Genomic DNA, 24,474 nt, shown 5'->3' with positions numbered 1-24,474 from the left:
GTATTATAGGACAACGTGTTAGAACATTTTCCACTCTTAAATGTAAAACTGTGAGAGACCTCTGGTGGCCGAAACAGTAATTCTTACAGCTCTTTTTGGTCCATGTCTCAGGAGTTCAAGCAGTGCTTTCAGTTTGGTCTTGATGTTAGATGTTCTAACAAGCTGATTATTTTATTATCCTCAGCTGCTGGTGCCTCTGGTGGGGTGGGGGGAGCCCTGTTCTTAAAGTGAGAGTCCCTGTCTCTGGAATGCTGACCCCCGTGCCCTGCCCAGACCCAAATGTTTCCTTGGTCTGAGACAACCTGCTAGAAGTTCTTCCTTTTCCCAGGAGCTCTTACTGTTGCCCTCTGACCCTATCCAACCACCTCCACCCCGGGTCCTCAAGCAAGCTCATGCCCCTCTGCTGTGTTAGCCTTTCGGAACAGGCAAGTGTTAAAATAATGCAAGCAGAGCCTATTCTAATGCGCTTTGTACTATATTGAGCTTGTTTCCCTAGAAACAGGTTAATTTGTGAGTATGTTGCACTCATTATGAACAAGTACTAGACTGGATGTTTTGGTACCATGCACCTCTCTGATTAGCACCAGTCACACAGTGGGCCAACTTTGTATTTCCTGCTTTGGCTGCTTACCTTTGGGGAAACTGAGGCCAGCTAAATTGCCTTGAGAGTTTCCTGCCTCAAGACAAGCTCTTGCAGTGTTGCACAGGCTGGCCTTGGGCTTCTGGGTTCAGGCAGTCCTCAGCTCCCATATCTGACCTCGTGACTCCTACTTACAAGTTCAGAGCGGAAGAACCTCTTACTGCCTTTTGCAAGTTAATAGCCCATTTCTACTTAGGCTTACTTGTTTTGATTAGCGTAACACTGTCCCAAACCTCTGAATTACCACTTCTGCCCTTACTGCCACCAGCCTAGCAGTTGGCCCATATTTCCCAAGTTTTACCTCATTAATCTTTCTCTCAGTTAAATTTTTGGAAATATTTTGTCTGTTTTCCTAAGCAAGTTTCCCTGGGTTACATAGGATCTTCCAGATGCAGCAGATCAGGGCCAAAGGACCCATACGGGCCAAAAGGCCCTGGCTGACCATTGTTGTTTTATGACCACTTTTTATGAAGACACAGTGTTCCTCTTTGCATTCAGTGGGCATCTGGTGTTATTGATTATGCAGAGCCTGCTTTCCTAAAAGGGACCGTGTTAACAGTCTAATTATAAAATGTCTGGCTCATTGTTTTGGCCTACAGAGAGGTGGATGTGTTGGTACTTGTCCTGCCACACGTGGGGTGGGGTCTATGACGTGGCAGGCTGGCGTATTGGCCTAAATCCTTGACCCAAGATCTACCTCCCTGACTCCAGGGCACGGCTGCCCTCTGCCATTTCATGGCTTGGTTGGGCTCCCTCAGCCCAGCTTGGGAGCGTCCCCCACATGTGATGTTACCGCTGGTGCTGCCCACTGACAGTGCTGCTTGGTCTCAGTGGCTGACGTGGGTAGAATTGGGCAGCTGTTCACCAGCCACATGGCAGTTTTCCAGGTTGAAAATAGTAACCCTCTCATCCTGTTGCAGGACCAGGAGGGTGGTGAGGTCACATTGTAGATGCAGTTGCTCTCCCTAGAGGGGCCCAGTTGTTAGGCTCAGCAGGTTAAGCCAAACCCAGGGCATTGACTAGGGTACCTGTGTTTCTTTTGGCCATTGCCTTGTTTTCCTTTCTGAGTCAGCGCTTATGGCCTTAGAGGAGGATGGTGGTTCATTTCACTCAACAGTTTTCAGACTTCTCTGAAAGGTGAGTTTTTGGTTTGTTTTTTTTTTTTTTGGTACCAGGGATTGAACTCTGGTCCTTGCGTTTGCAAGGCAGGCCACTGAACCGCTGAGCTAAATCTCCGGCCCTACGGTGAGTTTTTTAAAGAGCCTGTGGTTTTTCCATCTTCCACCCTTTGCCTTAATCTCCCTGTGTCTGATAGAGCTGGGCAGAGACCAAGTTCTTTCTCAGCTTCCCTCACATACAATGCAGTATAGTTGAAGGGCTGTGGGTGCTGGCTGTTGGCAGGGATCAATTGGGGCCTGGGACTGGGAGGGTAAAGGTACCTTCTGAGAGAGCTCTGGCGCCCTTGACAGTGGAGCCTTAGCTTTCTTGCCAGGGCTGTCATTTCAGAAAGTGACGCTGAGGTTTGGAGAGACTTGGCCGGAAGCAGCATGACCTGGTGTTTTCACAGTGGACAAGTCTTGCTGCTCTGATTCAGAATGCAAATTGAGATCCAGCCAATGAAAGGCCCGGGGTGAGAGCCTCAGGGACCTTGCTATTTGGGAACACTGTCATTTGCCTGCTAGAGCTGCTGGATTCTCAGGAAGCATCACAGTTTGCATCTCTGAAGAGCCTTGTGCTGGGGAAATCAGAGTAGTGTGCTGAAACAGTGGGAAATGCAAGCCTCTGATTTCTGTGTGGCCATAACCAAGCCTCCAGCGGAGGGGAGAGAACCCTTAATCCTCTTTTCCTTGGTGACCTTGACGTTTGACGTCCTTTTGTGAAGAATTTGAAATACTTTGTCCTAATTCAGCAGGCATTGGTGTCTTCGGCCCAGGCTTGGGGTCTGTCCTGGTGATATTCGCAGCCTGTGGCCACCACCAGTTGTTCTGAGCATCGTCTGCATGCCTGACACCATGCTGGGCATGGGGCACTCGAAAGTCTAATGCATTCTTAGATTGCATATGGATTTAGAGGCTCTTGAGGTGAAGCAGTCTGTCAGTGAGATGAGCAGTTATGTCTGTACCCTGCTTCAGTTTTCACTTTGTATAGTCAACATTCTGCAGTGTTTATTATTAGGAGAAAGAAGAAAAGGGGGGAAGTATGGAAAAGAAAAGCTCATCACATTCACTGGCAGCTCCTCTTCTCTGTCATAGCCATGATTCTGAAGACAGCTGTCCACAGTCGCTGTCATTTGTTACTCCCACTCAGCCCTTGACCCTGACCCATTTGGATTCAGCCCTGTGACGCCGTCAGAATAGGTCTTCCCGGCTCTGAGGGACCGGACTCAGCCCCATCTCACTTGACTCGTGAGCCTCAGTTGACACGGCCACTCCCTCTTTAAAGGTTCTGTCTGCACCTGTATCACAGCTCTGGAGTCTCCTGGGCAAGACCCTTCTCCGGCAGCTCCCAGGGTTTGGGTTGCTCGCCGCGTGGTTCTGGCCACCCTCACGCACACTGACCCAGGGCCCTCCTCCGTTCCCAGAGCCGCAGCTCTCCACACTTGCTCCTGAGCTCCCGGGGCGCTTGCCAGCCCCTCCATCTCTGCAGGTCCCAGCTGTGCTCATGTTCTCCCAGCCGTGGTTCTCTCCTGATGCCTTTGTTTCCATTATTCATTCAGTCACGCTAGCCAGACACCCAGAAAATGTGCTTTGTCCGGCCTCTCCCACTCCTGCATCCTGCTGACTGCCAGGGCTTGTGCACTGACCTCTTCTGTTTCTTTGAAGTTCATCACTTGTCTGTGTCTGCCCCTACCCTCCTCATGGTCTGCACTGCAGTTCAAGTGATTGTTTCCAAACAAAAACCTGCTCAGGTGCAGCACCTTTTAGAAAAGCCGGGAGGGACTGGAAGTGGCCAGATACTGCGGTACCTGGAGAAGCAGGGCCCAGTGAAGATGGCATGGGCTCTATGTTTGAGAGCTGCCTTGGGTGTTGTATCTAAAGTATAAGAATAGAAGTTATATTTCTGACAATGTATGAAAATGCAGCTTTGCGTGGTTTACATTTTAGAAAAATGGTGGCAGCCCCAGAGAAATTCACTTGGGGGCAGGAGGAGAGCACGGCATGGAAGGGGGCTGGGGGTGTGCTTTCCAAGTGTCAGGTGGATTGGGACAAAAGGGTGGACTCAGTCCCTGACGCAGTGAACGTGCACATGAACTATCTCTCTGCTGCACATTTCCACAGCATTTTCATAGTCCCGTACGTGAAAGAGGCACCACTCTGCCCGCTCTTGAAGTGAGGACTCTGGCCTGCTGCCCAGAGCCAGTGAGCAGGTGGATGAGACTGCGCAGCAGCACAGTGTAGAACGTTCTTCCCAGCTGAGCAGTCCCCTGAGCTCCAGAGTTACGGAGAGGATCAGGGTCCACTGAGGCAGGGGCAACTCACCGAGGAGCCTGGGGTTGGTGTAAGCGAGGGAGCATTGCACTCTCCTCCTGGGAGGAGCCACTCGTGGCTGGCAAGTTCTTCTGTCACTGACTGGCCTGTACCAAGGTAATGCTGTGTTCATAGGCTCAGGAAAACCATGAAGAAAAAAATAAAACTATAAGAACAGTTTCCCCTGCTCCTGGAGGTTGATTTAATTACTGCAGAGATCCTTGTGAGGGAACTGGGAGAGTCCTATGCATTGCGGAAATCCCTGTTCATTGCTTTTTCTGGGATCAAGGCCAGTGCACGGAGGACAAGGCTAGTTAACTAGTGGGACAGACACAGTCCTGTGCTAACTGGACTGGGAGAGATCCCTCACCTGGAGAATGCTGGGCATCCGTGCCAGACAGGGACACGGGAGGGCGAGAGTGTCTGTTACGTAACTCCAGCCAGCTGGTCAACAGAGAACTGAAAATAGCAGCTCTCAGGAGGGATTCCCCTTCCTGTTCAGAGCCCGGGGCCACAGAGTTCAGCCCATCTCCAGCTCCCGTGCTGTGGAGAGAACTGTGCAGCCTGGCCCAAGAGCCCTGGCTGGCAGCGTGGCTGAGGCCTGCACGCCTTGCTTTCCACGGCGAGGAAGGCGGGGTGGTGGGTTTGGCTCAGGACATTGCAGGGCCCTGGAGTCACATAGACATTGTAACCTGAAGCACATAAAGCTTTGGTTTCCCACGCCTGTGACAGTTGTGAAGAGTTCCCCGGGGATGTCTAGGACATGTGGGGTCTGACTTGGGATGACAGGGAAATCACCCCAGGTGGGTCGGGGTCTCCAGCACACACCCCTTCTGTTTCTCTACTTCCTGTGTATGTGGCTGCCTGTTCTGAGAAGGGAGATGGCAGGGATGTGAGGCCGGTGAACGCTGTGGGAGAGGAAGATGTCGGGCCTGAAAGGGGAGGGAGTGAATTCTCGGGGCTGTGACGAGAGGGGACAGAAGCCTGGGGGATCCTTGGGAGAGGCAGACACTGAGAAGTCGAGAATGAGCGAATATACTTGTGAGTGTATGTGAGAGAGAGACGAGGAGGGGTGTGGGGGAGAGGGAGACAGCACTGAGGAGAAAGCAACCTGGTAGGTCTCAGCTACACGACAGCACTGTGGTGACAGCATTTACGGATTGCTTACTTAGCACCACACACTGTCCCGAGTGCTCTGTTTGGGCTGACCTGACTCTCACAGCCACCACGAGGGAGGCCTCTCTCAGCCCTGTGTAGAGAGCCAAGACAGTTCTGCAACCTCGGCCACTTCCGGCCAGCTGCAGACCCAGGAGGCAGCCCAGGCCAGCTGACCACTGCGCTCTGCTGCCCCACACTCTGCAGGCTTCCCCACTGCCGTACTCTGTGGACCTGTTCATCCTCAGGCCCTGCAGGAATGCCCACCACCTGCTTGTCTGGGAGCTGGTGGTCCCGAGAGCACTGGGCAGGCTGGGGTTCCTCCATGCCCGTCGGTGCCTCTGGCCCCTTGGATGCCGCCAGTCCTTGGTGTGTGTGGTCCTCCCCCCAGAGGGTGCCATTCCACCATGGGTCCTCTCCTGTGCTGGTCACCTTGTCCCTGGAGTCCTCAGAAACCCCTCACACTCTCCCTTTGGCCTCTGGGTATGCTTAGTGTGTTTCCCTGAGGACAGCTTCTCTCAAGTTTCTCCCATGACATTCACAGCAATTTTATCTCCCATATCCTGAGTGCCCCATGGACCAGAGACCCCCTTAGAAGTTTTACTTGTAATAGCACTGATGATTCTGTTGATGTTACCTTCAAGAAAGCATCATCCTTACAAGAGAGTGGATGAGCTGGGCACTTGTAATCCCAGCACTCAGGAGCCTGAGGCAGGAGGATCACCCTGAGTTCAGTGTCAGCCTGAACTACAAACCTTGTCTCAAAAAAGGGAGAGGGTGGGCTGGGGGTTTAGCTCACTGGTTCTCCTGCCTGCCTCACAGCAGAAGATGCAGGGAGGGAGGGTGGTCATCAGAGAGGTTTAGAGACTTGCCCAGTGTGGCACAGTGAATGGTGGGGGAGAATGTGAACATTCTCACCCTCAGATTTCCATAAGCTGACCATCCCTCTGAGCTCCTCTCCTCAGGGCCCTAGCCCCTCAGCTCTGCCTCTCCTCTCCTCTGTAATCTTTCATCAGCAGGATGTCCCAGTGCAGTCCCTGTCCTGCCTGCATGGCTGGGAGCTGCCTAATGCACTGTCACGGTGGCCACCTGCTGGGCTCCCTACGTGTTGGACTCTGTCTTCACCACTCACTGCCACCCCTCACCAGGACATCACGGTGTCAGCCGCAAGATCTGCTCTTCGTGAACTCTGCGCAGTGTGGATGCTGGGCTTCCCCACTGGCCCCAGCCCTGCCTCCAGCCTTGGCTCCCTCTGAGGAGCCAGCATTCTGTTTCATAAGAGGAGGCAAAGAGGCTTGGCCCTGGCCCTCACAAGCACTGTTTTGCTGGTGGAAGCTGTTGAATTCTGCAGAGCTGACGTTCTGTGTAAAGAGGCGCGTGTAAGCTTCCTGTCCATTTAGCCACTGGACATTCCGAAAAAGGTCATGGCACCAATAACTCACGTGTGGCGGTGCACGGCAAACCTGGTGCATTTGCGTTACCTTTTGGTGTCCCTGTCTGTGCATGAGGGAGGTGCGTTTGTGTTTGTACAATGTGAAGTGGGCATTAAATTCTGCTCTGCCCTGGTAGCGCTACTGCTTGGCTTGGCTTTGATGGGCACTAACAGAAGTCCTCCGGGCATTGTCAATCGCATGGGTGGTCCTCGATAGGTCATTGATCCTGGGAACAGCGCCAAAGGACCCTGCTCACTTCTGTGGCGTGTGTTCCTCCCAGGGGCTAGGAGAAGTCAGGGCTGCACAGAAGATGTGGAAGTCGCCAGCAGGCAGGTGAAACCTGGCTGCAGACCGGAGATGTGGGGCCAGCAGAAGTGGGGCCAGGCGTTGTCTAGTTTTCAACACCCCTTGTGGGTTACACTAAGGGAGGCTGAGAAGCTTTAAACCAGGATGCCAGGTCACTCACTGCCAGCTCCCACCAGTTGGGAAGATTTGCAGCGCCATGGGAGCCTCAGAAGAGGCTTCTGAGGCCAAACCCCAGCTCCGTGAAACAGAAATGCCTCACCAGACGACACCACTGGCCTCCTGGGTGAATGAAGGGAGATGGAACAGTTCTTCCGCATCTTTGCCGTAGCAGCTTTAAATTTTGTGTGTGTGGGGGTGTGTGTGTGATGACTGGAACTGTGTCATTAGGTCAAGGATTTGGCTGCTTCAGCAGTTTCACCCGGAGTGGACCTTGGACTTCCTAGTGTGACTTGCTCTGTAGTCAGCAAACAGGCACCACAAAGCCAGAGGGCTGAGGGTTCTCCGGCGTGCGGGTCCCCCGTTGCACTTGTTTGCTGGCCCCCGAGGTGGGTAGGCTGCCCTCCTCTGTGCATGCTGCATCCCCTCCCTTTGCAGGTGTTCTCGGCCGGAAGCTCGCTGGGCCCTGTTTCTCCACGAGCGCTCATGTGATTTCTGGCAAGTCTCCAGCTTCCCTCTCCCCTGACCTTGATTCCTACTTCCTGCCTTCTGAACCCTCGAGCTGTGATGCATTCACCCCAAAATGACCTCCACTGACCTTGGCCTGGGTTTCGGGGCTCTGGGGCTTGCACCGTGGAGATGTGCCTGCAGCAGCCACCACGGTGGAGGGCGTTGTCACAGGCAGGCTGGGATCTCTCTGCCCGTGCTGACGGCCTCCTCCCCTCAACCCCTGCCCTTCGCCCCACACTCAGAGCCTCCGTGGAGTACATGCTGCCTTCGCTGCAGATCTTTGATGTGTTGGAATATTGTGTTGAATTATATTTGGATACTTTTATATTGCTACCAAAAGCAGAGTTGGGAAGAAAATAGTACCGTGTCAGGCAAAACAGCCTGGCTGCACACAGTAAATACAGCCCTGGGACCTGGGGCGTGGCTCAGTGATAGAGTGCTTGTCAGGCCTGGAATATAAAGGCCCTGGATTCCAACCCCCAAAAAGCACCAGACTCATCTTCTGTACTCTTGCTTTGCTTTGTGGTGGGTATGTGAATGAGAGCGCCAGTGCTGGATTGGAAACTCAGCTCTGAAGTGGACTGATGTCTGAGACTCACCTTGAAATGCATTTTTGAAATTCAGATGGGTGGGTGGGTGGACAAACGTGTGATAGGGCCGCCCGTAGCATCATCCACTTAAAGTAGATCTGGGCGGAATCCAGGTGGGGCCTGTGTGGAAGCTCACTGCGAGTCCCTTTAAGATTTGCCACAGGTCTGGGAACTTCATAGTAAAACGCTGGGGGACATTGCCCCTGACAGTGAGCCAGTTTGATTGAAACCAGGCCCTTGACGAGGGCAGCCTGTGAGGCTCAGGAGTTGGAGTTGTGCTCCTTGATCCATTCATCTGTAAGGATTTCCTGGGGGGGCTCTGCTGTCCAGGGCCCACATGGCGCTGCTCACACGCTGGTGCAGAGGGTGGGCAGTCCTCGGCCTGCGAGCTTGTGCTGCTCCCTGCACACCAGCCTGCCCCTGTACACTTGCAGCAGGTGCTCTGTGCTCTCCTACAGTGCCCACGCCCCATGCCAGCTCCTGCGCACCGGAGCTGTGTTCCTGCTTCTCCACTCCTGCCTGGGGCCTCACCATCTGCCTCAGTGATGCCGTGAAATGTGCCAGGGCCTGGGGCCACCTGGGCAGGTGGGGAGGCTAGGAGATGGGGCTGACCCAGACGGCCACTCTGTCCGCTTCATGTCACAGGCACGTGGAGCCAGGGAAGCACAGCAGGAAGTGAAGTGGCCAGGACAGAGGCTCCGGAACAAGGTCCTCTCCTGTGCTGTGGGTCCCGGGGAGGGGCTGGCAGTGCCAGGAGTGACTCTAGGGTGCAGGGGCATGGTGGGCCCCTCTCTCCATGACTGCCTGCCCAGCCTCTGCGGTCTCCTGCTGGCTTCTGGGTAAATGCAGCTCTTGATTTTACATGATATCAGCCTTAGCAAAGTGGCATTAGGAAGGAAGACATGCTTAAGAAATACCACACAGGAGATTCTGTCAGGATTAAGAGCCATTCGTAGCACTGCATTCCACCCTTCTTAGTGTTAAAGATTAGGGACCCCGGCCTCTGCAGTTATAGTCCTCTGAGCCCCTGCAGAACTCCAGCTGGTGCCCCTCTCCCCCACAGGCTGTGGACAAGGGAGGTCAAGGCCCTCGAGGCAGCCAGGAGCAATGGAGTTTGGGGTTCAGGCTGTGGGCTCTGGAGCCAGATCACCTGGATTCAAGTCAATGCTCTGCCCCCGGCTGTGTGGCCATTAGCAAGCCGCTTCACGGTTCCGTGTCTTAGTTTCACCATTCATAAAAATACCGACCCCGTCCTCATGGGTTATTACAAGAAGGAATTGCATTTGGAGTGTGGTGGTGTCTGACGTCAGTACAGCGCCCTAGTCAAGGCCGCTGCTGCCTTTTGTTGCTTTGACACCTGGTCCTCCATCCTCTCCTTTGGTTCTGCAGGCTCTTAATGCCTGAGCAAGAAGCCAGCAAGCATCTCACTAGGCCTGAGGGAGGACAGCTTGTGCTAGTTGTGGATTGTGGCTGGTAACAAATTACCAGATATGTAGTGACAGAAAGCAACTCGGATTTACTCCTTATGGTTCTGGAAGTCAGAAGTCTGAATTCATTTTCCAGGGTTTAAGTCAAAGTGTCTGCAAGGCCACACTCCCTGTTAGGCTTCAAGGAGAATGCGCTCCTTGTTTTCCCAGCTCCTAGAGCTGCATTCCTTGCATTCCTTGGTTCAGGCCTTCTGCTCTATCTTTGAAGCCAACAGCAAAGCATCTCACTCCTGTGTCCCTCAGACACTCTCCTCTGTACTCAAACTTCCCTCTTTTCCTCTTATAAGAATCTTGCAACCTCTAATCTCAAAATCCTTACCTTTGTGTCATCTGCAAAGTTTTACCTTGTAACAGCCACAGGTTTTGGAGATTGGGGCGTGGACATATTTGGGGTCCCATGTGGGTGTAACAGTGGAGTCGGGAAGCTTTCCTAGGCCCTGGTCCTACAGCACTAGGCAGTCAACTGGACCAACTTAGAGCACCAGCCCAGATCCTGCGGCCATACAAGGTCAGATAGGCTGAGGGCAGAGTCAGTGCCCCTCCCCTTTGGGAGCCCTGTTGCACAAGGCCGGCGCTGGGGGGTTCTATATTCTTGCAGACCAGCAGGCCCTGATGCACGTGTGTACCCTTGTAGGTCATGGAGAGTGTCACTGTGGAGAATGCAAGTGCCACGCGGGTTACATCGGGGACAACTGTAACTGCTCCACAGACATCAGTACATGCCGCACCGAGGATGGGCAGATCTGCAGCGACCGTGGGCGCTGTTCCTGTGGGCACTGCCAGTGCACAGAGCCTGGAGCCTTTGGGGAGATGTGTGAGAAGTGCCCGACCTGCCCAGATGCTTGCAGCACCAAGAGGTAACAGCACCCCCTGCTGGGCTCACGTGAGCCTGTCACGAGCTGGGCAGCCTCCACTCCCCACTACCTGGCCTCCTCCCATCTAGCCTGGCTCCTGCTGACACTCTAAAATAGTGGCTTTGAATGCTGGTTCCATGGGGATTTTGTAAGAAAACAAAAAACAGAACCCAAAAACAAAACCGCTATTCTATTCTAAATGAGTCGGAGCTACAGGATTACTGAGTTAAGTGAAATTAAACTGGTGTTGGTACCAAAGGGAGCGCCTTCTCCAGGACTTGAGTGCACTATTGTGCATTTCAAAAGGGAATGCAGTGTGCATCTTTTTTCAAATGAATTTGATCCTACCCATTAACATCTCCCAAACAGTGTTTCATAGAGCCCCCGTATGGGAACTGCTGCTTTAAACAAAACACCATCAGAAGGTAAATGGGATAGAAAGGCACCGACCCAGATAAGGCCTGCCAGAAACAAGCGCAGTGGCTCTTGGATTTTCTGCTCCATTTATGCTGACACTGGAACACCGGCCCTGCGCAGCCACTGAATGCGGAGATTGTCTGGCCAAGCCAGGTGGCCGCTGGCCCACTCGGGTTCTCACAGTAGTATTGACCTCCTGGCTCCGCCTGCACACTACAGAGCGGGAGGCCAGTCACCAAAGTCGGGCTGCGATGCTCCCAGAGAGCTGGAGTGATGTTCACTCAAAGTCTGCCAGGGAAACAGCTGTGTCATCCTCTGTGCTAAGGAGCCGATGAGGGAACCGGGGCATAGACAATCGGAAACCAATCACAGTACAGACCATGCTTCTCTTTGGCTGGGGAACACACTGTGCACTTTCCTTTTGGCAGATTTCCCTTGCAAACGTCTGGCCCCTGCTGATAATGAAATGAGTTCACATTCCCTGAGTTCACAGCAGCTCCTGGTCAGCTAATGCTCAGAAGCGTCCTGGTGGCAGAAGCTTGGGTTGGATCTGCCCCAGACTGTCGGGGGGTGGGGTGGGTAATTGAAAGCTGCCTGCCAATGGAGAATCAAGATAGGCAGGGCTGGCTCTGTCTTGTCTAATTGCAGTGGATGGGAAGAGTGAAGGAGAGGAAAACAGATTGCTCAAGGAGCCTGGAGCCTGAAGCCTGTGGGGCAGGGGAACGGTAGAGGCCCAGATAGAAGTGGCTCGTGTCCTGAGTACAGATTCAAGTGAGCGGCAACCGCAGGCATTGCTAGCACATGTCCGGGGGAGGCACGCCCAGCTCCCACCAGCGGAACCGTGGAGAGTGTTACTCCCCGTCCTGGGGACACAGGGTCCTGGGAGTGGAGGCCACGCTGCACAACACATGGAGTGAATAAAAGGAGCGGAAGCCTCAGTCTGTTCTCTGAAGACATAGCAGGGCATGTAGGATCAGCTTCCGGCCAGTCAAAAGGCCTCCGCAGAAAACAGCTCTCACGTTAAGCACTGATTTCCTGAAAGACACAGACTTGATAATTAATTATCTATTATGCACTACCAGAGGAGCAAGAGGGCAAGAAGAGGCCACAAGGAGCTTCCCTGTTCCTTCGTAATTTGCCTCTCAGCCACACTGACTCTTTCATAGCCACATAGGGAAAACAATGTTTTTAACAAAGTCCTTTAGATAGTAATTCATATCAGGCCATTTTAACACTTGCTGCTTTGCTGAGAGCCACTGGTTTTGAATTTCCTGCGTCCTTCTCTTCATGGGGTTTCAGGGTAACCAGTCTCTCCTTTCTAGAACTAACCACACCCACCTTCCCTCTGGATGAGTTCACGCTCAGCCCCAGCTGATTCCAGTTAGCAGGCTCTGAGCAGAGTCTTTTGGAGACTTGTTTCTAAAAGGCCTGACTCAGTATCCTCTGTAGCTGCCTTGTATTACACGTCAGCCAGGAAGCGTTCACCCTATACTCATACATCCCTCCGATATTTAGGGTGCTTCCAGGAGTGGCCTGGGACTGGAGTTTCCCTATAACAGGGCAGTGTGTCCTGTGGATCTGAGGCTTCCCAAAAGCAGCCATCCCCTGTGCCATGTGCAAATCCAGGAGGCCAGCAGAGCCCTTTCTTGGCCCCTGCCAAACCTCCCTTCCTGCCCCTGGGGCCCAGCCAGCAGAGAAAATGCAGATCTTACCAGCCCGTTCCCTACTTCCCAATGTCTCCGTGAAGTCAGCTAATTCTGATACAGTCGAATTCCTGAGCATGTTAGTACCCCCTTAAAGGATTCCCTTTTCTGTACGTGATCTGCCCATGCATTCTTGAAGTCCAGGAAGTGGGGAAGGAGCTGTCTGGGAGCCAGGGCAGCTGGGCACAGCCCCACTCTGCCGTCAGTGGTATGGGACCCTTTTTCTCCTCTGTAAAGTAAAAGGAGTGAAATCATCCCACGCTGCTCCCATTCTGGTAGTCCACAGCTCCTACAGCAGAATCATTTTGGTAACTGGCTGCCTCATCCCCTGGATTAAAAACCAGGTGCGATGAAGGCCACCTGTTGTACATTCACAGCTCTCCAGAGAGCTTTACAGACACACAGCCCCACTGGTCTGATGGGCCTATGCGGTGAGTAGGGCTGCTGTGCCCGTGTAGCCGAGGTCACCCTCTCCAGGCCCAGGTGCAGCCATACAGGTGCAGCAGTCTCCCCCATGCCTCTGGCTTCTGGGCCCTAATGCAGCATCACCGAGCCCCACTGAGTCACCGAGCCCTGAGAGTGGCCTGTCCGCTGGACCGTTTGACCCGGCCACTCTTGCTGAGCTAACCTGTCCTGTCCTGTCCGTGCAGGATCTCCCACTCCTCCAGCAAGCTCTGTAGTTCTCAGCCAAAGCCTGCTTCCACCTTCTGCATCCTCAGGAGCCTGTTCTCCTTAATGCCCCTCACTTGGCGACTGGGCTGGGGCTCCATAAAGAACAGTCACAGCCACACAAGAGAACATTGTGGTCAAGCGTTTCCATTCATTGTCTGGTCCACACCAAAGTGGGAAGATGTAGGGGGCCTCTTTCCGCCTCCTCATTCATTTGCTTTTTTTTTGTACCTGGGATCAGACTCAGAAACTTGCGCTTATGAGGCAGGTGTGGTGCCACTGAGCTAAATCCCTAGTCCCTCTTCATTTTCTAGAGAATGCTGTCCTTATAAAATGTGGGTTCCTTTGGCCCAAACTAAACTGTCAGGTAGACTGATGCCCAGGGAAGTGGCCAGCAGGGCCCTTGGGATCCTGGAAGCTGGGCTCTATCCAGGAGGGAGAGAGGCTGGAGTCCGAGGTACTCAGAGACACAATTTTTTCCCCACACCGTGCTCTGGAGTCAGCCAAGTCTCCCTGGCCCCAGAGAAACAGATTCTGTGGGTGCAGTTGGGCTCAGGCTTTAGTGTCTCTCCGTAGATGCATGAGGGTGCTGCACCTTCCCTGAGTATGACTGGGCCAGGCTCCTGGCATCGAGCTTGGTAGTAATCTTTCCCCCTCAGAAACCTGTTTGGAGCCCATTTGTCAGCCAGGTGTTCTACATTTGGCAGAGCACGGATGGAATTGGCTCCTGGTGTCAGAATCAGAAAGTTCCGCACCTCCCAGGTTAGCTGGTGGACCAGACACGACCTGAGACACACTGGCATCCTCCAGGAACCCGGGGGCTTCCTGCGGATAGCAGCAAACAGGCAGAACAGAGGCCAGAGAGATGAAGATGGAGCCATGAGGCCTCCACGAGACCCGCGTTGTTGGGAGCTCACCTTCAAGTGTGGACACCACACAACACTAACAGCCGTGTTCGTTTCCTCTTTTCCAGAGATTGTGTCGAGTGCTTGCTGCTCCACACCAGGAAGCCTGACAACCAGACCTGCCACCACCTGTGCAAGGATGAGGTGATCACATGGGTGGACTCCATCGGTGAGTGTCCCGGCACCCTGGGCAGCCTCGTCCTGTGATGTTGGCAGATAACCAGGCATGTCCTGCTCCTCTGAGGAGGAGGGCAGCCTTAGTCACAGCCTTGGCTTCCTTCACACATCTGCCGGCTCCCCCTGGGAAGCCCGGAGTCCCCATACATACCAGCAGAAGCATGAAGTTGTGCGAAGGCTTTGGAAGTCGGTTTAGCAGCTCCCCCAAAAGTTAGGCTTAGAATCGTTACACGGCCCGGCAGGAGGTGAGGTGTATGGGTACACAAAACTGGTTCTCAGGTGCTTATGGCAGCAACCGTTATCACAGTCAAAACCTGGAAACAGCCCGAGTGCCCCTCTGCTGATGATTGGTAAACAGAACGGGTGATATCCATAGGATGGGATTCTATATAAGGTGAAATACTGACACCTGTGACAGTGTGAAGCCTTACACTAAACGAAAGAAGCCAGGCAGAAAGGAACACCCAGAACTGTTTTATGGAACGTCCAAGGTAGACAAAGGCGCCTGGGACAGGATGGAGGCTGTGGCCAAGCGCTGAGGAGAGGGCACCCCGGAATTAACTGCTGGCTGACATGTGGGTTTCTTTTTGTCGTGATGGAAGTGTTCTGAAGCTAATAGGAATGGTCATATAACGGTGTGAATTTACTAAAATTGACTGTGTATTTTGAAATGGAGAAAATGGAGAAAAAGAGAAAAGCCGTGCACCTGACAGGGAGAGCACACCTCGGGCTCCCCTGTGGACAGGTGCCATCTGCCTGGCTTCAGCTTCGCAGACTCCTGGTCCAACCCCTGGCTGTCTCGGCTGGCCGGCGGCCTCCAGACTCTTGTTCCCAGCTCCCTGGTGTGGACTGACTACTTGACACCCTCGTGGTTCTGCCAAATGTTAAGTCAGTGAATACCTACGAGCCGGGTGCTGTGCTGAGCCCACCGCAGCCTGGCCCGAGCACGCCGTCCTCCTGCCTGCTCTGCCCTGCTGCCAAGGTCCTGGCCTACACTAAGTTTTCCCTGCAGGGCCTGGCCCGGCACGTTGTCCCGAGAGAAGAAAGCTGCCTTCCTGCATCCCCCAGACTGCTTCCCGGTCCAGCGTGCTCAAGTTCTCTGCCACTTTCCTTCCTTGCCCTGGGCTTTTAAAAGTACAGATGCGCCTCGCCTCTCCCAGGCTCATGACGAGCGGCTACGAGGAAAGCCAAGCCGTCGCGTTCGCTAACTGCACTAACGTGTCTGCTTCTGATCGTCCAGGTGCGACGGGCAGCAGCCAAACGAGGAGCATTTCCTGACCATGCGAACCTGTGGTCCTGTTGTTGCTGCCTTCGTCCCTTTCTCTCGTCAGCCTTCTGCCTCCTTTGTTAAAGTTCCTCTCCTCTCCCAGGGAAGCTGTGGGGTACACGGTGGGACACGGATGGCTGAGGCTGCTGAGGAAAAGGCTGCCTGCCACGTTCTGCGGAGTCCGGCTGGTGTCCGGATCAGGGCTGGGGTGGGCACAGGTACTGCAGTGGGGACAGAATTTCACCCATGCGTCTTCCTCACCGCCAGGTGCTTTCTCATTTTACAGCTAAGGGAAGAGCCAACTGCCGGCCTCCGCAGACTGGGCTGTTTGAGATACAGACTCTCACTGGAGCCTTAAAGGGGCTGGGGATCAGGGAAGCCTTTTCTCTTTATCCCTGTAATTTCCATCCAGTTCCATGCACCAGTCCCTGCCACCAACCAGTAAAAACTTCCTCCATTTCACGTCTCCTCCAGAAAGTACTTCAGAGGGTTGAGAATCTTTTCCTTGGACCTGCGAGCTTGATGTGAGGAGCCTGAGCCCATTTAAAAGCCCGCCACGCCTTCAGGGCTCTCCGTCCCCTTCCTTCTCTGTGATGCCTGGCTCCCCAGGGAGCCGCCGGCCGCTCCGGGCTGCCCACCAATGTCCTCAGAGCCTCCGCTGCTTCTCTTCCAGTCAGTGACGAGCAGGAAGCCGTGCTGTGTTTTTACAAGACGGCCAAGGACTGCGTCATGATGTTCACCTACGCCGAGCTGCCCAGCGGGAAGTCCAACCTGGCGGTGCTCAGGGAGCCAGGTGGGTGGTTTTTGGGGCCGGACCCTGCTGGAGGACTCACTCGTCATCCTCAGCATCCTTCACGAAAGGCAGGACGGAAGGCTGCCGCCACCCCACTGCAGGGCTGGGAAAAGGGGGCGTCGCTGGCACCCATTGCAGGGACAGCTCTGGGCAGTGGGGCCGTGGAAGACGGGGCCTGCGCACTGTGGGGAGTGTCGCCTGAGAGGGACTGGGCACCCGCAGCCTGGGCAGTGACCATCCAGGTCCACACGCAGCCCTGACAGCTGCAGCTGCCGTCCCCCGTGGAGGGTGTCACAAGGCCAGAGGAGCTGGGTGCGGCACTGCTGCCTGCTGCTGGGCCGCCCAGCACTTCCGCCTTGTGTTTCGGGCCAGGGAACAGAGGCTTTGCCTTGGAGTGACTGGGATTTCTAGGTCACCCTTTTGTTCTCTGGAGTGGTGGGGGTGGTGTGAGAGGAAGCAGAGAGAGATTTGCTGCAATTCAAGAGATAGCCTTCAATTCACCGCAGTGCAAACTCTTTAAGTTCAGCCAAACCACACAGTGAGCCTAACCTGGGCCAAAGGCAGAAGGATGAGAGGGGCCAGCCGTGGACTCACGCCCTTACGAGGGAAGCTTTGCTCCCAACCTCTGTCTTCGCAGTTCTTTGAAAATAAGTACATTTCCTCCAAGGGGCTCCACACCTGGGGCTCAGCAGTGTTTGTGGAGGTGGCTCGTGCTACGTCCAGGCCACCCCTGAGACCTCCGGCAGGGAGGCCGAGGCAGGGAGGCATCCATCCCAGTGCTGTCATTGTAGACTTTGCTGTCAGCGGCTGTGTGACCTAGGAACAGTCACGTCCCTCTTGGAACCTCTTCCAGTCTGCACACTGTGGGAAACTATCCCTGGCCCCTGGCCCAGTCTTGCAGAGGCAGCATGGAATCTGAGAAAGCAGAGGGGAAGCCCCTGGAGAGGAAACCTTTCCTCTAGGCCTGAGGCAGAGAGTGTGGGGTGTATGGTGCTGATGTCGTGGCCCACGGTCCTTCCTGGTCCCCTCCAGAATGTGGAGCCGCCCCCAATGCCATGACCATCCTGCTGACTGCAGTTGGCAGCACGCTTCTGATTGGGATTTTACTCCTGGGCATCTGGAAGCTGCTCGTCACCATGCATGACCGCAGAGAGTTTGCGAAGTTCCAGAGTGAGCGCTCCAGAGCGCGCTACGAGATGGTAAGCTCACAAAAAGCGGCAGAGGAGAGACTTCCAGCTTAGAGGCGCAGTTGGGTTCAACCCTACCTTGATGGTAAAGGCCCCATGGTATCATTGGCATTAAAAACAGTCAAGGTTGGGGATGTCGCTGTATAGTAGAGCACTTGCCTAGTGTGCAGAGTCCCTGGGTTTGATCCTTCATCCTCACTGCCAAATAAGAAAGAAAGAAGAGGGGCCGGGGATTTAGCTCAGCGGTTCGGTTCGGGATGGAGGAGCCTCAGTCTCCCCAGTGGCTTCACTTTCGTAACTGCAGCACGACAGCCAGGCCAGGAAACTGACACTGGCACGATGCGTAGGGCAGCTCTCTGCCACGGACCCTCCAGTGTGGGGCTGTGTAGCTCCCACTCCAAGCAGGTACAAAGACACCCCACCAACCCCAATCCCTGCTGTGTTAGTCTCCTCCACATCTTTTTTATCCTCTCTATCATCTTTCCAGAACAGCCTATCATTGGCCATGAAGAACTGGCTTCCTTGGCCGCGGATTTAGCTCAGTGGTTCTGGTGGCGTGCCTTGCAAGCGCAAGGAGACAAGTGCCAGCCCCCGGAACAAAAAAAAAAAAAAAAGAGAGAGAGAGAGAAACCACACATCTGCAAGGTTTGCCCGGTACTGGGCAATGAGAAGCGTGCAGCCCTGGGCACAGCAGTGTACAGCACCCTGCCCAGGCCAGGCCGAGAGAGCTGTGGGGCAGGGATGTGCAGCGGGAAGGATCTGGGTAGGCCCGGGGATGACAGGCCCACAGAGAAGCTGCTCAGATACTGGTCTGTCATAGCGTTCATTGTTCATATGAGTAAGTCATTCTCACCAGGCAGACGCAGGCTCAGGAAGGACCACACAGATTTAAGTACCTACCGAATTCCCAGTCAGTATCTGTTAGGGTTGAGATCTTCTGACCCAGTCCTTCATTTCTGACATGAAAAGTGAAAGCTCCGAGAAGAAAAGGTGTTCTTCCAGGGACACAGAGCAGTCTGAGGCAGAGCGTCCTGGAGCACAGGTGTCCCCTCTCACCTGCCTGCTCCACTGACCAAGGGGGGGCATCCAGATCTGAGTCTGTTGGTGTGGATGAGCACCAGCTAACCCGTGCCTCTTCCCTTTGCCCCACAGGCCTCAAATCCCCTATACAGAAAGCCCATCTCCACACACACCGTGGATTTTACCTTCAATAAGTTCAACGAGTCCTACAATGGTACAGTGGACTGATGGCTCCTCCTCCTAGAGGGCTGGAGGGGACTGAGGACGGGGTCAGCCTGGAATGCCCAGGACTGCTCCCGGCTTGGTCACAGCTCCTGAGATAGGCAAGCAGGGCAGGGAGCCCACTGTCACACAGAGGGGATCTGGCCATGCCATGTGGCTGCCAGGCCTGAGCCACACTCGGCTGCCTCCCCTCCACGGCGTGGAAGAGCAAGGGCACCCCAGTGCTTGTGGCCTTCGACACCTCCAGCTTGTCTCGATGAACTGCTGAGATGTTGCGTCTCCCTCTCAGCTGTCCGACACGACAGCTCCAGGGAAGGATCAAAGGCTGTAAAACCAGTATGAGGCCTGGCTTTTTCTGTGTTGGCCATTTTTATATGAAATAAAGAGATCGTGCATTTATGGCGTAACTCTGATTACTGAGGATTGTTTGCCCACTGCCCGTGCTTCCCATGTGGTGTTGGTGACGGATTGGTCGGTGCCTGTTGAAGGCACACAGTTCACAGACTCTTTTTCCCTCCTGTCCATGTTTAGTACTTCTGTGATGAGGAAAGAGACTGGGATTGAAAGTAAAGGCTGAAACCAAATAAGCTTGTGTTGACTGATTCTCTGTGGCGTGAGTCCCTTTTGGAGTGGTCTCGGACGCGGCCCCACGGGGACTGACGTGGCTTGGGCTGGTCTAACACTTCAGACCAGGGTGCGTCAAACCAGGCCCCTGGAGGTGCCTGAGCAGTTGGGCTGGCTCCAGGGAACTCTGACCCTCCCAGCTTAGGCTCTGAGAGAATTCTAGGCTAGAAAGCAGGAGAGCTACCGTCTGGCCTTCCCAGTGCTCTGGCATGCTGAGACTCCAAGGACAGTGCAGAAGACAGAGGGACGGGCTGCGGCTTCCACTCGGTCACTTCTCACATATTAGTATCAACAATAATTCCCTCCCAGTGCCTTCTCCACCAGACCCCAGTGTCCCACCCATACCCATACCCATACCATTCCTACAGAGCCCTGAAGTCCCCTTAGATTCCCATGTCAGGGACAGAAAAGACCTCAGAGGTCATCGAACCCTGTGCCCTTATTTTCAGGAGAGGAAGTAGGTTTTCCAAGGGAAAGTGGCCTGCCCAAGTGTCAGCTCATGACACTCAGGTACAAAGGCCCTGCGCTCATGGCTGGCTAGACTACTGGCCTCCTGCCACCTGCTCATCCCCTGAAATCCTTTCACTCTTGGTGTCACTTTGAGGCTCCTGATTCTCCCCACAGTCAGCCTTGGAGCGGATCTCCCTGCTTCCTTTTGCTAGGGAACAGGGACAGTTAGCTGGGGCAGAAAGAAGACTACAGGTTTCCTTCCTTTGGTCTAACTTGAGTCCTTTATGGAATAAAGCCAAATGAAAATAAAACCGTACAACAGATAAAGCGGTGGTTTTTGAGACCTCAATTGAGGAAAAAAAAAAAGATCTTGGAAGAAGTTTTTAGATCTCTCTCTCATTTGATTGTGAGCTTCCTAGAGACAGCATTAATGTATTCAGAGGCCCATTTTCCAGAGGCAGCTCGGTGAGCTCTCAGTGTTCTTGGACCATAAACAGACACTAGGCAGACAAACCTTTCAGAGACGAGTGCCAGACTGCAACTCAAACCCACTTATTTATTAAAAAGTGCCAATACTGCGGTTAACCCTAAACACTGAAGTTTTAGCTTAGAAAAAACAACTCTACGTTAATCTAAAACGCTTAAGGGCTGGGGATTTAGCTCAGTGGTTCCGCTGCCTGCCTTGCAAGCACAAGGACCTGAATTCAATCCCTGGTACCAAAAAAAAACAAAAAACATTTAACATGTGCCACAGGTTCACCACCCCTCCACTAAGGGGTGACTGGCTCCCCAACCTCACCTGATGCTGAAGTCAGGGAAGTTTCATCATGATTCTAGAGCAGAGATTGCGAGCCTTTTAGAGCTTTCAGTGATAAACAGCCATCTATGGTGAGTGTGCCACAGGTTCGCCAACCCAGCTCTATAGGGAGGAATATGAGGGCAGGACCAGCCACCCACAGTGTCCTGCTGCCCCCTGCTGGAAGCTCTTGGCACAACTGGCTTTGGGACCTTTCTCCTGCTGTAGTGCCATTATGACTTTTATTTCTCAGACAACTGAAAGACTACCTGTCCTTCATTTTACAACCAGCTCAAATAGTACGTAAGATGTTTATTGGCTTACTAAAACAACTTAACTTTTCTAAATGTACAAAATTCTAGATGGGAAATAAAAGTCACAGAGGAAGTAGGAATCCTTTAGGTTCACACCACCCAGAGGTATCTACTTTTGACCTTTGCTCTAGCTTGGGTCTCAAATGACCCCAAAGGCCCAAGTGCTAAAGGCTTGGTCCCCAACTTGGTCCCCAGCTTGGTGTTCTACTGGGAGGTGGGAACGGAGGTGGGGCCTAGCAGGGGGCCTTCCGGTCACTGGGCCTGCCGGGAGGGGTGGTAGGGCCCATCTGTCGTCTGGTTCCTGCTGTAAGGAAAGTGGCTTTGCCTGGCTGCATGCTGTCCACAGTAAAGTGCTGCTTTGACAGGTCTAAGCAAGAGGGCCAGTCATTCATAGCCTGTAACTTCTAAAACTGATCTGAAGTGTTATCTCAGGCATTGGTTAAAGCAACAGAAAGCTAACACAGACTTCATCGTGTGATTTGTCTTTTCTCCACACTTCCATGTAATTTTTAAGCTGATGGGGATTTTATTTCTTGGATCTTTCTCATCCTCATCATGACAGCCTAAAACAACAGACATCAAACCCTAAGTATACCTTTTTTTCTATACATACATACCCATGGTAAAGTTTAATATATAAACTAGGCACATTAAGAGGTTAACAATAAAATAGAACAATTACAATATAAATAATAAAATTAGGTTAATGTACTCGGAAAATTTCATACTGTAGTCACCTGTATTGTGATTATGTGAGGTGATACGATGTGATAAAAATGAGGTGAATGATGTAGGTATTGAGATACAGTGTTAGGCCACAAGGTACATAAAGGTTACTTTAACATTGAGAGTCAATCTGGTAAAACAGCCACCAAGCTACTACTAACAGGAGGGTAGCATATGCAGGATAAAAACACTGCACAAAGGCACCATTCATATCAGGCAAGACAGAGCAGTATGGTAAGCTTACATTATGCTATTCAAAACAGCAGGCAATTAAAACTTATGAACTGTTTACTTCTGAAATTTTCCATTCAATATTTTCAGACCACAATTGATGGCAGGTAACGGACCTGTGGGAAGCAAAACTCTGGATAAAGCGGCACTACTGATACTAGTTCTCTTTGGCCACATTTTTTGATGTTCCAGGTAAGCTGGGAACATTGTGTCTCGTTAATCATTTCAGGGTTCTCCCATGCCCCACCCTGAGGGACTGCTGGACACAAGGAGACTATGCAGGGTGAAGGAAACTGTCTGTGCAGACACCCACTAAAACTTGGCTGTCCTTGACAGAACCTCGGTCGTGTGGTCCATCCCACCTGGTGGGAAATGTCCTTCCCACCAGGTCTGTTTCTCAGCCGCCTTTCTCACCTTTTCCAGGATGCAAGAAGATTCGGCTTCTCTGCCATGTCACACTGGAGTCACAGGATACTCAGGCTGCCTCAGGATCTCCCCAGACACAGCCTTCGACCCATGGCCGTGCTCTGAGGTGGGTGACCTTCACAGCTCTCCTGGGCCCTTTCCAGAAAGACCAGGCACAGACCTGTGTTACCAGTCCACAATAACAGAGTGTGTCTCCCTTCCACCCTCTCTGGGACTGAACCCACAGCAGGGTCTGACGCTCAGGATCCCACTACCTCTCCTTCTTCATGTGCAGAGAAAGATTTTTTCTCTGGTAGGCAGGAGACAAGGCTAGGCAAATTTTCTTCCAAACCAACACTTATACCAAAAGTTTGAACTTTAAATGCTAAACCATATCCTCTTTTGTTTCTCTTTGTGCTTTCATTGTGGCCTCCCTTTTCTGAGGCTCAAAAGCCAAGTGTGATCTTGGAAGGATGATAGAGAAAACAAAGGATTGCAGCCCTCCTCCAATCATTTGAGTCATTCAAGGTCAAATTACAAATGTTAGAGGCCCTCTGATCTAAAAAAAGAAAGAGACAGCACCCCACATCCTGTGCTCCAAAATAAAATCAGCATTTAATAAAGCATTAATTATAAAAGGAATGGAAAGAACTCCATGAGTACTGGTTTTTCTGTGCTTTTTTTTCTTAATGTCATACTCTTTAATGGTTCCTTCCCAGCACTGATGTCAAGCTATCAAAGCCACCTACTAATGGGTACAGGAACCCAACTGCAGAGTCCACAGGGTCACTGTCATCTTCAGTGACGGACAGTGGTCCAGGCTGTTGAAGTTTAGGGTTCCCACAAGAACCAAGCAGCCATTTGGTTTAGAGAGATCCCAGGAAGCAGTCAGAAGGGAGATGGGGAACCCTGAAGCGGATTGGTGGTGATATTTGTCTTCCTGGGATGCAGGCTGCATCTGGGGTGACAGCACATCACTAGTGCAGCTGGAGACGCTGCTGCCTAACCAGCCCCCCACCCCACCCCGCACTCTGAGGCCACTCGTGCTCGGAGCTTCTAGGGCGTTGTGCATCAGGCCAGGGAGGCTGAGGCAGGCTCTGCTCTACTTTTTTCTCATGCTATGGGGTCCGTGGGTGACCAGGGCAGAAACAGGACTTTGGGCTCAGAACTGGTACTGTATGACCCACATACGCTCTGCCAAGCAAGTTGCATGACCCAGGCCCACGTGGGAGGAACTACTGAGTCAAGTGGCAAAGTACATGGGTTCAGGGAGGGGGAAGAATTGGGGCGGTGATCCAATCTGCCCTTCCGTTTTGGTACCATCGACCGAATGCCGTAGAAATCGGACATAATCTCGAGTTGCGACCAATGGGAACACCGTCGTCTGGGCATAGTATAGAAGTCCTCCTGAAATCTTAGCTGAAGAACTGGTCCCACCATGACAGGGACAATGTATGTCTTGTTCACTTCCTGTGAAATACATACTTCTTGGCTAAATATCTGCTTATAGGCATATGAAGACATAGCTCAGTGGCACCACACCTGCCTGGCAAGTACAAGGTCCTGAGTTCAATTCTTAACACCAAAAAAAAAAAAAAAAAAAAAAAAAAAAAAAAAAAAAAAAAAAAAAAAAAAAAAAAAAAAAAAAAAAAAAAAAAAAAAAAAAAAAAAAAAAAAAAAAAAAAAAAAAGTTAAAACATGAGGAAATCAGTCCTAATGTAAGCGAATAAAAAATTCTAAGAACAAAATGCCAAACAAGTCCAGTCTAGGATTCGAGTCTCTCCTCTGTCTTGAATTAGCTCTCTTGCAACCTTGTACAAATCCAGGCTCAGTGGTCCTCAGTAGGACAAATGGATCTGGTGACCTCTCGGCTTCCAATCACAGTTTTCTGAGGGTCACCAGCCTGGGCTCTGGACTTCTGCAAGGACAGTCCTCTGCCTCGTCTCACCACTGTATTTGGATTCCTCTAG

The 24,474-nt window shown here is 52.6% G+C and overlaps 1 protein-coding gene across 1 annotated transcript in view; it reads left to right on the top strand.

The window, feature by feature from the left end:
- Itgb5 (integrin subunit beta 5) overlaps positions 1–19,365 on the top strand; it is a 91,038-nt gene extending 71,673 nt beyond the window's left edge. Inside the window, exons 10-14 of the mRNA XM_033755966.1 lie at positions 10,379–10,601; positions 14,361–14,461; positions 16,410–16,529; positions 17,562–17,728; positions 18,869–19,365. Coding sequence (XP_033611857.1) covers positions 10,379–10,601; positions 14,361–14,461; positions 16,410–16,529; positions 17,562–17,728; positions 18,869–18,964 — 707 coding nt within the window. The 3' untranslated portion in view covers positions 18,965–19,365. The remainder of the gene's footprint in view (positions 1–10,378; positions 10,602–14,360; positions 14,462–16,409; positions 16,530–17,561; positions 17,729–18,868) is intronic.
- The last annotated feature ends 5,109 nt before the right edge of the window (positions 19,366–24,474 follow it).

Source organism: Fukomys damarensis, unplaced genomic scaffold (assembly GCF_012274545.1).
Source record: "Fukomys damarensis isolate Sample0158 unplaced genomic scaffold, DMR_v1.0_HiC HiC_scaffold_24, whole genome shotgun sequence".
Taxonomy (NCBI): domain Eukaryota; kingdom Metazoa; phylum Chordata; class Mammalia; order Rodentia; family Bathyergidae; genus Fukomys; species Fukomys damarensis.
The sequence above is the reverse complement of the archived record's forward strand: the minus strand, read 5'-3'. Positions and strand labels throughout refer to the sequence as shown.